This window comes from Lissotriton helveticus, chromosome 2_1 (genome assembly GCF_964261635.1).
Source record: "Lissotriton helveticus chromosome 2_1, aLisHel1.1, whole genome shotgun sequence".
Classification (NCBI taxonomy): Eukaryota; Metazoa; Chordata; class Amphibia; order Caudata; family Salamandridae; genus Lissotriton; species Lissotriton helveticus.
In genome coordinates this window covers 936,840,920-936,859,604 of record NC_136059.1, presented here as the reverse complement: position 1 = coordinate 936,859,604, position 18,685 = coordinate 936,840,920, and the positions used below count along the sequence as shown (strand labels likewise).

Here is an 18,685-nt window from a genome sequence, read left to right as displayed (position 1 = left end):
ATTTAAAAAACAAAGTGAAATTTTACAGTTTTTAAAACAAAGTTATGCTCAGTTTTCCTTGCTACTCCCGGCTGTGCCTCAGGAGGGTTCAAAAATTATCTGATCACTATCTTCATTGTGATCTGGAGATAGGCATTTGTTGCACACTGGATGTTTATCTGTGTGCGGGAACTTGGAGTTGCACTGCGGGCAGAACTTGAATGGACTTCGTTCCATCGACAGCCGCTCCACGTGGTGTCGAGAAGGCATCACGGCCCGAATCGACGACCGGAGTGCAACAGATGTTGAAAAAGTATATCGGTACCAAGGGCTGAACAATACCGACGGATTCGAAGGCCTTTTGGCCTTTAAAAAAAGTTTTTTTGATTCTGAACTTTGAGTGTAGGAAAGTACATCCGAACCCAATGGCGGAAAAAAACAATCTGAGGATGGAGAGGATGCCCATGCGCACTGTAGTTCAAGGGAGGAGCCACCTATCTCGTGATACTTTGAAGACTCTTCCAGGACAACAATGTGCAATCATCCGGACCCAACACTAGGCGGCGATCTATGCACAGATATGAATTCAGCAGCCCACATGCCTCGAACATATATATATTACTCATCAAAACATCTCCAGTTGAAGACGCACTCGAAAAGCAGACAAATTCTACTAATTCTTTATTTGAAAGAAAACTGGCGTCTTCATTCAGATGCATTTCATTGCCATAGTGTTTCAGAGCAACAGATCCTTGGTCACAGGCTTCATGATACTGTGCAAGATAGGTGGAAAGGCACTCTCCTCTGCATGTCCTTTATTTGATTAGCACTCACTGAGCCTCACAGGCAAGTTCAACTTCTGTTGGAGGGCTTTTAAATCAAATGAACATCATGCTACAGGGCAGAAACCTACTAAAGGTAAAGGAATTCATGAAAATGCACTACTAATCACAGCATGCAACACTAAGTATATGGAAAGAGATAGCTGTCAGAGAACAAGAGATAAATTAGAGTGGGGCATTGAGAGAATTTGACGGAGAGGAGTACGAGAGATAGAGCAGAAGCCAAGATAGTACTTGAAATACAAACAAAGGTGCGTTAGGAGGGTGCATACATATTAACACTCCTAAAGCTGGTTGTGAGAAACTAGATTTTTACAGAAAAGAGCAGCTTTGGTCTGACAAAACATATTAGAAAACAGACACTACCCTGGAAAGAGGCATGTATGCTCAGTGAAGGAAAGGAAAATCAGCACATAAGGTTGATTTAACAAAAGCAAGAAATGGCACAAAAATGAGAGAGTGCTACATGAATAAATAAAAAAAGATTAAGGCATGACTGTCACAGCACCAGGGGGAAAATGAATGCCCTTTTCTCAGAAGAAAATGTTAACGCAGCAGGTTTGGCCTGTTGAACTTTATCAAAGGAAAACTGTTGGGGTGCCGTTTTAGTAGCCATACTCTTAATTGTGAAATGTGTGGTAACACTGCAAGTAACCAGTCCACCCACAATGAGGGGCCACGCAAACAAATGATTCTCTCCAATCTGTGTAAAAAATACACACTCTACTGTAACTGGGATTGAAATAAAAACAGCCTCCAACAGTTGACCTCAGTCTTTGAATGCACAGCAAATTTAAGCAGATAAGCACAGGATTTACAGCCCTGTTTACAGAAACGGACTTCAGTCTTGGAGCAACTGTAAACATCTAGTGCTCCTGTCAAATGCTCTTAGAGAAGGGGAAATGTAGTCCCTTAACAGATGCTACAATGGGACAAGTGGAAGGGTACATGTACTGGGGCATTGCTATGTGGGTATAAAAACTGACAAAAAGGTGGGACAAATAGGGAAGACTGACCACTAACAAGCAAAGATTTTTAAAGGACACTGAAACAAACAAATGAAAGCAGTAGGCAAGCTTTGAGCTCAGAAAGGGAATAGAACAGGTTCAACCTAAAAAGGGAAGCAATCTAGTTGAACTAATAAATCAATGCGCAAACCAAGATCGCTGCTTAGTGAAGACATACCATTTTCAATTTTAGTTTTTGGATGAGGCCCACTGAATGCCAGAAATTTCTTTGGAACAATCCAGTTAAAGTCACCATTTTCTGCTTTCTGGAAAAATTAAAAAGGTATTTTATAATATGTGTCATGTACCAGTTTAATAGCATTTTTTACAATACTCTGTGCGATAGCCTAAATTGATCATGGAGAAGGTAGGCTACTCATGTGGGACGTATTACTGTCAAAAGAGGCTCTGTTTACTGTACTTTATGTGGCCTAAAGCCCTTAATTATCTGCTCTGCCAGACACCCCCTCAACTTGCATCAATGTAACATGCTAAAATGAAGTAACATTCTTCTATGTTCAATCACATCAATGTATTCAATCATCACAACCAAATTATTCAATCTAGTCCAACCTAACCGTCGTTTAAAATAGGCAAGTGTTGTATATCAGTATGTTAAGTAAAGAAAAGAAACTACCAACCTCATAGTGTTCGTATTCCTCCACATCAAATTCTGAGAAGTTAAGGAAATCGTACTGCACAGCCTAGAAGACAAGACAATACGATTATATTTTCCATTCATACAACAAAAGCCATTGCAGGACAATAATCAAAAAGAGAAACTAAAAAAAGCAGGTACATGTATTTTATTACACTCCAGCTAAACCAACATTCAATTATAGATAAAAAAACACTTAAAATGAAGACTTTAAGGTTTGCACACATACATTTGACAAGTACAATTCAATCTCCTGTCACTAATATCTTATTATTAATTACTCTGCATCTCTATTTCTAGCTATTTCTTTCCTTTATGGCCAATGCCACCCCAAGTTTAACTGTTACACAATTTAGACTGTTATACCCACGTTAGAGACATGGCTCTGACGGTTCTATGCTTATGTCAAGATGATGCGGTACCACATTCCCCATGCCAATTCTGAAACCACTAGAATGACTTGGGGCCCAGTTGTACGTGATCATTTTCAAAAATTTGGGCAGGAGGCAGAGGCAGACAGGCATACAGGAGTCCCAGGTGCTGTTCCAATTAGAACATATCTCCAAGCATCTCAAAACGAAAAACATTTGCCACTGTGCGTTAAACTGTAGCAAAAACATCTAGCCAGTGTTCTTCCCATTGCTGGAGGATGTCCTGCACCACTAAAGGAAATCATCTCCATATCTAGGCTGCCAGACCATCTGCTGAACTCATCTGTTCTGCCATTCAAAGACCCTGCGAGGTAGTTCACAATTGGAAATGACTCCCCAAACAACTCCAGAGGTGCAGAGCAACATTTTACAGATCCTAGGACTCTACACTCCCCTGCTTGGTGCAATACCACATGGTTCTGTTGCCTCTGATAACCTATACAGCCTCCCTTTAAAGGATGGTAGCAAGGCCTTCAAGGAAAAGCTAATGATTCAGTGCGCTATGGTCAAAGCCCTTCTAAAGAAACCCAATCTCAATGAGGATGGCTTTGCCAACTGCTCAAGTTAAATTCCAGATCCTTGAAGTTGTTACTCCCACACCCGTAAAGAGCTTGACCAAGACTTTGTTGCAGAGGGAGGTATTTTGGATCAAAAGACTAGACACCCAAGATCCGAAAGGGATCAATGACCGAGTAGATTTAGCATGCTTCCTGTGATTCAGGCACGACATATGTACGCACAAGGACTGGAGCACTGTTTTTATATATTAATGATTTGTGACTTGTTTAAAAGGTGTTTGCTTTTGCTCTAAATTTTCATGAAACGTTTTTTTTAGTGAATAACATTGTCAAAATGTCCACATTTTATTCACATATTTCCATCATGGTACGCTTTCTTTACATGGTTGTAGGTAAACATCTTTGTTTATCCGTTTCATCATGGCGCTCGCGCCGACACTATTCTCTAACCTTCACCTCCTGGGTGATAGTCCGTTTTCGATCGCTACTGACACTAATACATCATGGATATGGCCGACGTATATTTCGGGTGTTTGGATCGGGTGCTCAAACACGATGGGTTGATTCGGTTTGCTTCGCTGAGGTCTTTTTTTGGTAACAGGTACGAGACATTGTCGTTTGCACACATGAGAGACGGCTTATTTAATATCCCACACTTATTACGCTTCGCTGTTATTTTCACAGACGATACTGCTGATACACCGGCAAAGCTTCTGCGCATGGAAAGAAGGTTTTAGAATTGGGCACTGTACTGTCTTTAACACGAAAGGTTGGTTCGGGCGGAATGCGCTCGGTTGAACAACTGTTTTTCAGTTAAATTTCTTATCGGGCACTTTATAAACGTGTGCTCTCTTTAGGCATTGGATGTGATAATCATTACGAGGCATAATGTGTTGACCTAGATGTCGTGTTTTCGCCATTGTCAGACGGGAGTTCATTGCTTATGACAGTTTCTTTATCGTCGCATATTAAAACGCGTTGTCAACGAATCTTTGTTTGCTCCTTAGAAAAAAGGTTAAATCACATCCCATCCTTGGGGGAAGGATCACGAACGTGCACCTGTTTCCTATTGCCGTTGCGCATCATTATTTTCAAGTGAGTTAAACGCTCAGTGTTTCCCATAATAATTTAACATGGACATTGAACACTTTTGTCATCTCCGGTTTGTTTACATTGTAGAATATCGATACGTCAAGCCTTCTATGTTCGGAAACTTCTAGGACTCCATATTGTTTCCTAGCCATTTTTTCCATACAAGTGAGTTAGTGCTCTGGACTATGTTGTTTAATACCATGTAAATCATATGACATATGTTTTTCACTTATTCAAAATGATGCTATTTATTCTTTTCATGATGCTTTTACGGAAAACACTTTTTAGATATAACACGATTGAATTGATTGCTGCAGTGAACTGTAAACTGTGAAGTTGAAGGTCTTTCAATGTAGTGAAAGTACGCATTGTTTATGTTTTTCAGGTACAGCCCCTGACGAAGGGCCGTATGGCCCGAAATGCATTGGGCATGGGCAACTTGTGAGATCAAATAAGAGTTTTTGATGAAAATACTGTATTACTAGATAACAAAGAACATTATGACATACAATAATGTGTTGATGAACTAAATCACAGTAAAAAATATGCATTTACTGAATAGTTTGTTGTTCATGTGTTTGTTTAAAACTGTACATTAGATAATTAATTATATCCAGTTTGGATTCGCAACAGTGCGCAGAGGTCAAGCGGTTTCGCTTGATCATATTTATCAGTGACCGGCACAGTATGGGCATTGCGTCTACCTCCGCAGCACACGTAGAAGAGTAAACATATTACTATTTAGTGAGAATTGTCAATTTTCAGGTGTGCCTCTCCCACCATTAATTTTTGTTTTGCCAACTATCACCCCATTTCTCTCCTTCCCTGGGTGAGTAAGATTCTTGAGAAACACAAACACCATTATGGTGGGTTTTCTGGAATCTAACGATTTACTCCATCCCTCCCAGACAGGCTTTCGTCCCCAATTTGGGACCGAGACCGCCCTCCTCGCAGAAACTGAGGAAGCAAGGAGGCCTCTGGATAAAGGGGGCACTGCAGCGATCATCCTCCTCAACCTCAGTGCCGCTTTCAACACTGTCAATCATAACACTCTGATCCTCAAGACTTAAAAATCTGGGAGTATCCGGCATTGCATTGACCTGGTTGCACTCCTTTCTGAGTGAGAACTTCTTCAAGGTCTTCGAAGGAGATGTTGTTTCCAATCAGTTGCCTCTCAGCTGTGGGGTTCGTCAGGGCACCTCCCTGAGCCCCAAGCAGTGTAATGTGTACCTAAGACCCCTGGCGGAGATTGTCCATTCATTTGGCATAAAAATGATAGATGGCACGCAGCTCGTGGTGGCGTTAAAGCACCCAGAGAGGTCATCTAGCACCCTAGGCTGTTGCCTAGAGAAGGTTGCCAGATGGATGGAACTCTCGTGCCTCAAACTCAATGGGGACAAGACAGAGCTTATGCTCCTAGGCAATTCTCCCTCCTTTAACTCTGCCATGCTTTGCCTAACTGTCTTGGGCCTGCCCCAGTCCCTAAAAATCAGATCAAAAGTCTTGGCATCTGGCTCGATCGTTCCCTCACCTTCAATCACCAAGCAGCAAAACTCTCAGCTACTTGTTTTGGCTTGCATAGGATGCTTCGTAAGATCCTTCCCCTCCTCCCTTTTCAAGCAAGAAGGATTATGGTCCAGGCCCTTATTCTTTCCCGCCTGGAATATGGGAACACTCTCTACCTGGGAGCCCCACAATACACCATCAATAAGCTCCAGATTATCCAAAATTGCGCTGCCCGCCTGCTTCTACAGATCCCCCGCCGGCAGTCTGCAAAGCCAGCCCTAGAGACCCTTCATTGGCTGCCGATCAGGGAAAGGATTCAGTTTAAAGCCATGTGTTTGGCCCACAAAGCCTTTTGGAAGAACGGCCCAGCTGTTATCCAATCCCTTATTACCCCATACCAACCTAGGAGAGACCTCCGTTCAATGGACGCCTTTCTCTCTTTACCCCCCTAGAATAAGGCGAGTCAGATGTGGCGGACTGTCTTTTTCGTATGAAGCTGCTATTCTCTGGAACGCTCTTCCACTTCACCTTCGAAATTAGCCCAATCTGTTGGCCTTCCGAAAGCTTCTAAAGACATGGCTCTTCAGGAACTGTATCTAATTCCCACCTGTTCGGTCCTCTGTTGTGTCATCTGTAGCGCTGGGAGGCCTCAGGGTAGCCATCTTGCTCTATAAATGTAATTTCATTTCATAACACCAGTAAGCTGATATGGAGCCAGGCTTTCATCAGAGACCAGAATTCCCCTATCTCCAGCTCTCCTGAATCGCATCCCCCGTCCCAGCACTGATTCGTCTGTCACCACCGTCCGCTCTGGTGAGGAAGAGGGCCTGCCATTGGTCCACCTGCGGTTGAGTAGCCCCCACTGCAGTTTATGAGTAGTATTTTAGATCTGAATTGCCTGCAACAGCTTTCCTTGGTGCTGGGCCCACTGGAATTTTAGACACCATTATTAGGCCCACATAAGACACCTGGCACAGTCTACAATGAGGATGGAGGAAGCTAAAAGGCCAAGAAGCATCGAAACTACTCTCACCAAGACTATGGCTAAAATATTAGTGTAAGAAGCTAGCTCTTTATATATCAAAATAAGACATAGCGTGCAAAGAATACAGGGGTTCCCTTATGAGTGGACTAAGGCTTGCCCTAGCACCCCAAGGTGCTCTTCTAGGGCGTAGTGTGGTCAGGCAGCCTTAGGCCTCTCAGACAGGAGTGCAAGACATCAGCAAATACACACAATAATCAATAAGTAATACATGATTCAATAACAAGGTCCACACCAATTCATAAAAATAACTAGTATTTTTATATAAGTTTAGGCACCAGAATCAATTCACTCAGGTAAGTAAATTTTTCAAAAGAAACACATTTGTATTTAAAAAGCCGACTATAAGTGCAATTTTCAGTAGCTGTAATGTTATCCTATGGGAGGAAAAGCAAGTGCGGCATTCATGTACAGTACAGTACAGTGACCTATGGGACCAGTCTCCAGGAGTTGAGGTGAGTGGTGGGCAAGATCCAAGGTAGCACCAGTAGAACACCACCAGCAGCACTAGGGCGGCCAGGTACAGAGGAGCAAACCAGTGGTGGGTGCCAAATGTTACTCTATGGTCATTGTGAAAAGAGGCTGCAGGCTTTGACTGGGTGACTAGTCTGGCTGAACCTACTGGGGGGCTCGGGTCTCATGATGCTCTGGGACGGAGGGACACATCTGGTCCTCTTCTCCACAGCCTGGGGGCATTGGGTGCAAAGGTGTCCTTAGGCTTCAAGTTTTTCTTGCCAGGGAGCGTTTGCAGTAGAGGGGGCTTGCATGCAGAGGCTGAAGGAGACGTCAGAGTTCACCACGGGCGAAACCATGGTGGACTCGGCCTCCGGAGTACCACAATGACACCACTGGCCCACTTCAACTCTGGTTTGGAGTGACGGGTGCAGTGGTGTCTTCACGCATTGGGTTTCTGCGGTCACAGAGTCCTCTAAGGATTCTTTGGATGACTGCAGGATGCACGGAAGAAGGTCTGTTACTTCTCTGGAAGTTTTGATTCCTGGGTGAAGTGCTGGCAGGTTCTCCAAGGCTTTGGGGACTCAGCAGCTGCAGGATAAGTCATCTTTGGCACAACCGTCATAGTAAACAGGCAGGCCTGCGGGGTTGGTGCCAAGTCAGTTGCTGGGTCTTCTGTTCTTGCAGTTGCGTTTAAGTCTGTCATCTTTCAGGTCAGCAGGATTTGATTTTCTGGTACCAAGGGCTCCCCTTAATACTGAATTTGGGGGTGTTAGGGGAGTGTAGGGTAGTACCCAATGGGCTACCGACCCTTGAGGTCACAACGCACCCTATATCACCACTTATGTGGGAAGGGGCATAACCCTGCCCTGGAGTTCCTAAGTTTGCCATCACAAAGACGTCCACTTCTGAAAAGTCGTGTCTACCTCAGAGTAGGCCACCTTAGGGGTGATACTAGCCTGGGGGTGGACGCACCTACCTGACTAGCTAATTTTACTGCCTGTCCAGGTGCCAAAGGGCCCTGGGCAACGGGGGTCAGCATACTCGCCTGTGAGGAGAGCCAGACTTGCATTTCAAAAGTGGTAGCTTCTTTGAAGCTCCCCTGCCTTGGAATGCTAATCAGCATATCCTGTCGGAGGGGGTGTAAGCACCTTTCCTGAGCAAGCTTTGTATCTGACCTCCTGGGAGCAGAGGCTCTCACCCCTAGTGAGGCTCCTCTCAAGTGGCAGGCTGGCTGAAACCAGTTAGCCAACACACCAAGGTATGGTAGGTTTTCAGGGGCCACCTCTAATGTCTCCTCTGGGTGCATGTATTAATAAAGCAAACACTGCAGTAAGTGTAGGTCTATTAATACTAGGGGTTTGACAGTAAACAGCCCAATCTTCAGTGAAGCCATCACGTAGCTGGGCAACTCCTTTTCACCTGCTTGTTAGCAGATGTTCTAAATTGCTTTCCTGTTTACTTACACTGACAGTAATGGAAATGACCAGCACAGGGGCATATATGCTCATGCAGTTATGCCCTCACTTGTAATATTAAGCACCCTGCCATAGGGTTGTGAGGCCCGCTGTAGAAGTGACTTACAAATACTACATGAAGTGTCAGGAAATATGGCACACACAGATGTGTGTCATGTCGTGTTTTCACTACTGTCTGCACCCAAACTCAGCTGGCAAAGGAGGTCTTGCATGTGTTTGGTGAGCGGTTCCTTAGGGTGGCACAGTCTGTGGTGCAGCCCTTACGGGTACTGAAGAGGAAGCCCTGTGAAGAAAATTAACCTTATACTATCCAAGACGGCCCCAGTGAAAGGAAGCATTTGCGAAGGAGCCACGTGTGACAATCGGCTCATTGACCGTGAACCCACCAACTATGCCAGGCTGTTCACTGTTGTCTTGTAGGAAAAAACTGCTAACCACAACCTTCGAAGATGACAGTGTCCACACCCCATCACTTTCATGAACTCCTGAGGGGTACTGAGGAGGCTAAAGAGTGGCACGGCAAATAGAAAATACTCTTGGCCTATCTTGAACCACAAGTAACGTGTGGGACTGCAGGACTGGTATATGAATATATTTATCATGGAGGTCCAAGGACACAATTGAGTCTCTTGGGTCCAAGGCAGACAGAAACTGAGCCAGCTCTAACATTTTGAATTTGTCCTTAAGGAGAAAATCATTTTGTGAACGAAGGTCTGAGATGGGGTGAAGGCCACATCCTTCTTTGGCACATGGAAATAGTGAGAGTAGTAACCCTTCCCTATTTCTAGTTCGGAACATCCTCTATAGCTCTTTTGGAAAGTAAAACTTGCATCTCTTGAAACTGAAAGGACATGTTGTCCCGAGATTCGCATTGATTGGGGTGGGGTGTGGTGATCGGGGGTAGAAAGATAGGGTAGGACATAGACATGCTAAAGAATTTGAAGCACCCATCTGCTGGGACTTGAAGGATCAGCACCCTGGGACAAATTAGTTGCTTCAAAAGCAGCTTGGTGGTGGCTAGTGTAGGAAAAGGGGACTGTGAGGAATATTTGCCCATATAGGTCTGCAAGTTGCCGGCCAGATCCAGATCACTGGCCTCGAAAGGACTGGGGTGATTGCAGCAGTGTTTCGGACGACTTATGCTGCTTATTCGCCAGCCTTCTAGAGTAGCCTCGGAATTTCCTTCACTAATTAGAAGAAAACTGTTTGTAAGAGGTCAAAAGCCACAGTGAGCACGCCACCACTCTACTTTTCTTCCAAGGCAGAATCAGCTTTTTCTCCAAAAGGCACAAGCTATCCAAAGGTATATCCACGGGAGCGGCCTGTGCATCTCTAGATAATCCTGCCGAGCAAATCCACTCTCAGCAGTAGCAACGCACTACACTGCTGCCAACCACCCTTCCCACACAATCAGTAGTATCAAGGCCAGAACGAATCATGTATTTGGCCACATCTTAACCATCCGGAATGGTTTAAGCCAGTGAGGCCCTAAGGTCCTCCTGGACAGTTGGCAAGTCCTCGCTAACCTTGTCCCATGTTTATATCGGCCCAATAAGCAGACTTCATTGGCTGATCTCAATACTAGGCTAGCTAAATAGAACATTTGTTTTTCAAAAGTCCCAATCCTCTTAGACTCCCTATTCGCAGGACTGGTGGGGAATGAATTACTGGTTGAAGCCTAAACAACCAGACCCCCTACACCTCGTCAGGGTAATAAGCACTATATAAATGTTTCATAGTAAAATCAGAGTCTCCAGGTGCCGGACTGGGACGTCTATCCAATTCACCGGTGAGAAATAACAGGGGTTTGAGCAGGTATCCTTAAAAGTGTCAGTGAGGGCAGTGGCGGTGCGTCCATTGGGGGCGCTGGGGCGTTGCCCCACCAATGCCACAGCCCCATTCAAATTCTTAGTTCTACTTCTCCGACGCTATTCATTCCAATCAGGACTCCTGATTGGAATTAGCGTAGGAGAAGTAGAACGCGGGATGCTGAAGGGAGTGGGAGGGGGTGGGGCCCGGGCGGGGCTTCAATAGCACTCAGGGAGTTGAGTGACAGCAGGGCTGAACGCACTAGACAACGGTCAGCAATAGTGCGCATGTTCGTTTCTGGGCTTGTAATTTCTGTGCCCAGCCCGAACATGCGCACCAGCCTTCCCTTTAGAGACCGAGGGTTGCTTCATGCCGCAGCCCCCGGTCTCCTAACGGGCAGGGAGTATCCTTGCCCTCAGCCAATACTGGCGCTGCTGGAGCAGCGTCAGTAGAGGGGTTGGCAGTGACGTCGCGGCTGTTCCTGTTCCAAGAGCGCGAGACCCTGGCTCAGGAGTAGTGACCGTGTCCGGCTAGGAGTTGATTCTGCGCGGTACCCAACAGTAAGGTACCGTCCGTTTTATTTTTATTTCTTTATTCCCCAAATGCCCCCCCCCGATCCTCCCCTCCCGTGGGCATAGAGCAGTGTTTTCATTCCAAGTCCGGGCTTCTGCCGGACTGTTGTGCCCACGTGACATGGCACTAGGGATGAGGGGCTGTCTCTCTCTTCTTTTCTTGTGCCACGAGAAACCCATGAGGAAAGTCGGTGCCCGCAACTAAACCCAATGCTCTAGTATCGGCACGATGCAGGAAAACCCCAAGCAGGCCAAGATCGACATTTCAAAGGTGGTGGTGGTAAGTGAGGCAAGTGAGAGCTTGATCAGTATGGAAACGCTGAAATGCATTGTATTCAAGATTCTTATTCTAGAAGTAAATTGCCGTCCGTCAAAGTGTTTGTTGTGCGCCTCAAAAACGAATGCCTGTCTGTACGTACTAGATTTTTGGGGAATAAAATTCCCTGTTGTGTCATTTTTGGCAGGTTATTTTGGGTTGGTATGTCATTAAAAAAAAAGTACAACTGAGCGAGGAATAGACTCTGTAACTGTAGCAGAGTTTCTTTCCTTTCCATATGGTTATATAACTGCTGAGTTGGGCCTGTCACTTTCGCCTTTTACTTTAAACACTGAGCCTGGGGTGGTCGTTAATTCACTAATTCGCCACCTCCGGAAAACGGAGCTGCTATGTTTGACATGCTTATCTGGAAGAGGGCGGCTTCCATGCGCTCTGCAGGCATGTGAAAAGTCTCTTTTACCGCCACATTGGGTAGCTCTGCACAAAAGCTAAACAATATTCAGAAGCAGTGTTCATATAATTATGGCTGCTGTTCACCCCTGCAAAGGAAAGCTGCTTCAGTGAATTTGAAATACGTGCATACTTGCTTTAAAGAAGCAGTGCAAAAGGACTATTAAAGGAATGAACGAGAATCATTAGGTAAGGCCTTATTCTAGTATTCCTGTTCCATCCATGGGGAGAAATCCACGTTTGAAGTGTGTGAAACCTTACACCAGCTACTTTACCACACTCACAGTCACAGATAGGAGCGCAGTTGTTCTGGAACAGTTTTTCAGTGCTGCATCACTGAAGTCATAGGAATTCTAAAAAAGCATCACACAAACAGCAAGGACTGCAGTTGTATTCAGTGGACAGTGGTAAGGTTGTAGTTAGCATGTAGCTTATGCTGGATTTTGGAGCACACTGTTGAAAATATATTACTAAAGCATCATGCGGTAGCACACCCTCATTTACAGAAGGCACATCTTCAGTTGAGTTGGCCACCGGATTTACGCAGGCACAGGTATGCTGATGGGATTATGAAACACACAAATGATAACGTCTGGAAATTGGGATTCAGTGAAAATGTAATATGTGCATCATAAACTAAAATTACTTTATTTGTTTTGATCCAATTGGAGTCTCTGCTTCCTTCGCATTTCAGAATTATGGAGATGTGCTTACATTTGTGCTCCTAACTGCTTGTGCATTCTGGGATGTTTGTACAGTTCATTTGCAGCAGGGTTTTTGAATTCTGATTTTGTGACACAAAAATGGCATCCTACAACCTTTCCTTTTTTGTACCCAGCAAAATCGTCTTATTTCACTTTACAAAATTCTTTCACTGCAATCCGAGAAAGAAAATTAAATACCAATCTCCCTTTTAAAACAATAGGCAGCAACTTGTCAAATGACTGAGTCTGACATTTGACCTCTCTGAATGCACAGAAAATGTGAAAGGATAAAAACAAAATTTGAAGCCATCTTTATTGCTCTTTCATCTTCTAAACTCCAGTATTGTTATTTAGGACATGTTGCAGCACCCCTGCAGCCTTACTTCCAGCGAGCGCCTCTGCCAAAGCGCAAAGATTCAATAGAGTAGGCATAGAAATAAACTAAATGGTATATTTTGCACCTACTTTCTCAGTGAATTTGGTCACCACCTATCCATCTACATTCTTCCTACTCTCCATCCACCTTTCCTCACTTCGTGCACCTATCCATCCTTCTCTACCCCCATTTAATGATCCTTCTTAAATCTATTCATTTCTCAATCCATCCACCCATCTCTCCAACAATATGTCTTCCTTCGTTCTATTCATCCATCCATCTTTCTCCTCGTCAGAACTCCCAGTCCAACCATCTTTCTCTTCTTCCATTCTTTGCTCTACCCTTCTCTCCATTTCTTCCTTTTGTGTTGTCCTGTTGCATTTGTTCCCCTAATCAAACCCCCCCCCCCGAACCCAACTTTTGACGGTCGGACTCGCTCGCCACCGGCGACGGGACTCATCACAAACCTTTACGCCTCACCACTTTCAAATGTCACCAGCCGCCACTGAGTGAGGGCCTTGCTGAAAGAGAGCAAAGGCTCAGATGTGACTGACCCAGCACAGGCTGTAAGATTTCCTGAATATTAGAGGGCAGATGTAGGTCCAAGTCCTCAGCAGCTCAGCAGATTACCACTGCAATGAATGCATTCTTCCATTGGAGGTTAAAATGCAGATTTCAAACCTGTATATGGGAACTTATCAAGCCCACCAGCCTCATGGAAGCCCAAGTAAAAAATGGTCTACTCATTAAAATAAGGTGATAAATCATGCCTATCCCCATCATCATCTCTTGGTGGTAGCAAGCTTTAGTCAAATCGGAGCCACTAAGAATGGACCTCTGATGTAGTGTGTGCCATAGGAGGTGTCAGGCTGTAGGACCACCAACTGTGCCGTAATAATTTCGTAGTGCAAATTAGGTCAGAATAGTGCTGAAGGTGGTACACGGTCAGACATGGGAACCAGCACCATATCTTCCCCTGGCCCAAGAGGTGTCGATATTGACGTTGGCGAGGGGTAATCAAAGCAGGCCGTAGAGCCGGGATGGAAGTGTGTACCAGGGTCGGCGCAGAACCCATACCAGGATCCAAGGGGGTCAGACAGGATCAAGTATGGATATGTCTAGAGCAAACCAACTGACTGCCTCTGTGAATTCCTGGAGCCTGAAGGCGTGCCAGAGGTCGCTGAAAGAGCGCCAAATATCTGCAGCACGTTCTCCTTAAACGCGCCGATTTGTCGTGGGGTCGCTGATAGCTTGGAACATTCGGATGACACAGGGAACACATTTGGAATGTGCTCCACAACAGGAGATCTGGAATGAGACTGACTAACATTGAAACACTGACACGCCTACTTTTTGGTTAGACATTGCCAGAATATGGTGGAGTCCCACTTAACTTTCTTGTGCTTACGTATGGACTCAATTTTGACTTACCAGACGACATGAATTGCAACAGAATTCTCAAGAGCAAGTTTTTGTCCAGTACTTGGGAACGTACTTTTACAAACCTTTAGAGTTGTTCTTGTGCTCTGTGGCATATAGCTTTGTTTCTTGGTCCAGGATCGCCTACGGGTACCTGAGATCACATTTGTTGCATTACTTTGAGTACTGTCCCAAGCCCATACACCAAAGAAACACCGTGTGTAGTCCGTGACCAGCATCTACGGTTTCTACCACATTGATATAACAGAACTGCGGACAGTGGACCACTCCAGTTCCAAGCACCAACCCTAATATCTCCAATATAATTTGTATTACTATTTTTCTAAAGTACTGGCGTGCAGTTTTCAAATGCCCCCTGTCCCCAAGGGCATATCCAAGAAAGTTGGAAATAGTCTATATTTTTTATAAATGAAAAAGCACCGCTGCAAGGTTAAATGTCCAATAGTTCATTGGAGAGTATTAACTCGTTAGGCCACATTCATACAGACGCTGAATCATAAGGAATGATGTAAAGATATATGGAATTCAATGTTCCTTTAATAGTCCATACAAACACCAGCCAACGCGTTTCGTTCCGTTACCGGAACTTCTTCAGGGCTAAATTATTTTCAAGACGCTAGGTATTTCTGATCCGAATTCCTCCTGGGTTTGGGTTTCCTCACTATATTAAACCCTTTTAAATATCAATTTCCATTAGGAGAACGTGTATGCCAAATATTATGCCAGGTATTAACCTTTTCAATATGTGCAGAGTCTCTATCTTCAATTAAGAATGTCTCTCTTTAGCTCAATTTTCAATTTCAAAGATAATGTCAAAGATGGTATTTGCCCGTGTGGTCAGTAAACCAACATCGAGGGTAGCGTCTCGGATCACCGGCGTCAGTGAGAATCCAACTAAGGATAGTTTCTACCACATTCTACAGTTGCAGCACGGTTTGAAACCTGCAGTCTTCGGAGAGGACATCGTTCTGTAGCACACTGATTATCTGTTTTAGGAGTCGCTGGAAGGCCAACGAAATTGGATGCTCTGCTCTAGATCCATGCTGGATGGTGTGAAGAAAAAAAACAAGTTACTTACCTTCTGTAACAATGGATCTGTAAGATCTATGTAGTTATAGATTCCTTACCTTAGAATTACCCGCAGGCGTCAGACTGGACACGGATAAATGTTTTGATAGCAATACCCCTGCGTATCAGTAGGTGCTGTTGGTCGACTCTCCGGCCATCGTCATGGTCGCTGGGATGACATCACAGTGTCGACTTAGACGCCGTCCTGCACGCTGACGTCAGTTCTGACACGACTTTCCACGCCAGAAGCGCAGAGCCATGCAAGACACTAACCACTGGTGCACATAACTAGGGCTCTGTAAAGGAGTCCCTATCCCTAGAAGTCAGTTTGCTGAATGGGGAGGATGAGTGGGGTGGTAAGGAATCTATAACTACATAGGTCTCATGCAGATGCATCGTTATTTATTGAGTTTTATATAGCGCTGGCTAGACACGTAGGTATCAGAGCGCTTCACATTAGGTAACACCACAGCGAGTTGCAATTTACGAGTTTAAATAAGTTACATAATGATTACATGGAAACAACAAGAGTACAGTCAAGGTACAATAAAATAAAAGACAGTTGCATGGAAATTAACAGGGGAAGTGGGAAAATCAAAAGGGTGGGAGAGAAGGTAGAGGGGGACAAAAATAGTGTTATGAGAGTGTGGGGATACAAGGGGATGGGGAAAAGGCAAATCAGAAAGAGGGAGAAATGTTGAGGATCATCAAGGGGGGGGGGGACGATGGAAAAGGATAAAAGGAACAACAAGATAGCGGGTCTGGGTCCGGAGGAATCAGCGAAGAACAGCAACAAAATGGCGGGCAGGGCAAAAGATAAAAAAATCGATACCGAAGGTAAGTAAGTTGTTCCTCTGAAAGAGCCAGTAATTATAGATTCCTTCCCTTATAATAGATACCCCAGCAATGCCAACCCCGGTGGTGGGTCTACAAACTAAGATCACACTAGGAAGTCCTGGAGAACAGAACGGACGAAAAAGCAGTCCTTTCCAGACTCTGCTGTCCAGGCAGTAATGTTTCATGAACGTGTGCAGGGATGCCCAGGTGGCTGCCCGGTAGATGTCAATCAACTGAACTCCACATACCAAAGCAGTAGTGCCTGCCGTCGCCCTGGTTGAGTGGGTGCGCAGTCATACCAGAGGTTACTTTATTGCCAAAGAATAACAGACCTTAATGCAAAAGATAACTCATCGAGAGATAGTATGTTTTTTCACTGCCCGACCTTTCTTAGCACCCACATAACATACGAAGAGTTGATCGTCCACCCGGAAGTCTTTAGTGCGGTTAAGGTAGAAGGACAGCGCACGTTTTGGGTCCAGACGGTGGAGGCTCTCCTCCTCTTTAGAAGGAGGCAGGAAGAAGGTGGGAAATGGGATGGTCTGGCCTATGTGGAAAGAGGAAACTACTTTGGACAGAAAAGAAGGTCTAGTACGAAGGACCACTTTGTCCAGATGGAAGGCAAGAAAGGGAAGTCTGGAAGAGAGAGCCTGAAGGTCACTCACCCTGCATGCAGATGTGATGGCAAGCAAGAAAACAGTCTTTAAAGTAAGTGACGAAGAGCACAATTATGTAATAGCTCAAAGGGAGCACAATTAAGATAAGGGAGGACCAGACTCAAGTCCCACTGAGGCATTATGAAAGGAGAAGGAGGAAACAGATGAGCAATGCCCTACAGAAATCTGTTAACGATAGGGGATTTGAAAAGAGAAGGCTGATCAGGAAGGCGATGAAAAGCCGAAATATAGCCTTTAAGAGTGCTCAGAACCCTGCTGGGCCAAAAAAAGAATGAAGTGGAGAATCTCTGCAAGTGGGGCAGAAAGGGGATCCACAGCCTTTGCTGTGCACCGTGCCACAAATTTGTTCTATCTACAGGCGCATACCCTTTTAGTGGAGGGACGCCTGGCTGCCAAGAGGACGTTACAGACTTCAGGATGAAGGTCGAAAGTTGTCAACTGTCGTCGCTCAATCTCCACACAAGGGGGTGAAGACTGGACAGGTTCGGGTGGAGAACCGGCCCCTGCTGTTGCGACAGAAGATCCTCCCAAAGAGGTAGTCTGATCGGAGGATCGATGGCCATGCTCAAGAGCTCTGGTTACCAGACTCTTTGCGCACAAGAACAACTTGGGCCTGTTTGCGCTTGATTTTCTTCAGCACTCTGGGTAGAAGTGGTACAGGTAGACAGATGTACAGGAGGCCGCAATTCCACTGGTGACGAAAGGCGTGGCCGAGCTAGTGCTGCCTTGGAAACTCCAACACGCAGAAATGCTGACATTGCGTATTCTCACCGGTGGCGAATAGATCTAACCATAGCTCTCCCCACTGCTGAAAGACACCTTGCACCACCTCAGAGTGAAGACGCCACTTGTGATCCTTCAAGCACCGGTGGCTGAGGTTGTCTGCCCTGGCGTTTCAGGGAACCCGCCAGGTGTTGAACCACCAGGGATATGCTCTGATGTTCCAGCTATGTCCAAAGGCGAAGATCCTCTTGGCATAGGGTCCACAACCCCACCTACCCTGTTTGTTGCAGTACAACATGGCAGTGGTGTTGTCCGTGAACACCTGCACTACTCTTCCTTTGACAGAAGGAAGGATTGCCTTCAGTGCAAGACGAATTGCTTAGAGTTCCAGAAGGTTGATGTGGAGCTCGGACTCCGCCGGAGACCAGAGACCCCTGATCTCCGCCTCTCCCATGTGGCTGCCCCATCCCAGGAGTGACGCATCTGTCACCACTGTGAACTCTGGCTGGGGGAAGGGAGAGGGATCTGCAGCTGACCCAATCTTGGCTTGTTAGCAACCATTGCAACTGACTCGCAGTCCCCTCCGAGAACTGGACGACATCGGAAAGATTGCTTTGATGCTGCGCACACTGGAACTTCAGGTCCCACTGCAGAGCCTGCATATGCCATCTGGCATGATCTACCAGCAGGATGCAGGAGGCCATTAGGCCCAGCAGCATCAGAGTCATTCTCACTAAAATCAGGGC

The 18,685-nt window shown here is 45.4% G+C and overlaps 1 protein-coding gene across 11 annotated transcripts in view; it reads right to left on the bottom strand.

The window, feature by feature from the left end:
- The window catches only part of CDC14B (cell division cycle 14B), a 640,126-nt gene that overhangs the window by 281,872 nt on the left and 339,569 nt on the right, over positions 1 to 18,685 (bottom strand). For all 11 annotated transcript variants that reach the window (XM_078675678.1, XM_078675670.1, XM_078675671.1 and 8 more), the window contains exons 7-8: positions 2,470 to 2,532; positions 2,007 to 2,094 (exon numbers count right to left, since the gene is read on the bottom strand). In XM_078675678.1, the coding sequence (XP_078531804.1) occupies positions 2,007 to 2,094; positions 2,470 to 2,532 (151 nt within the window). The remainder of the gene's footprint in view (positions 1 to 2,006; positions 2,095 to 2,469; positions 2,533 to 18,685) is intronic.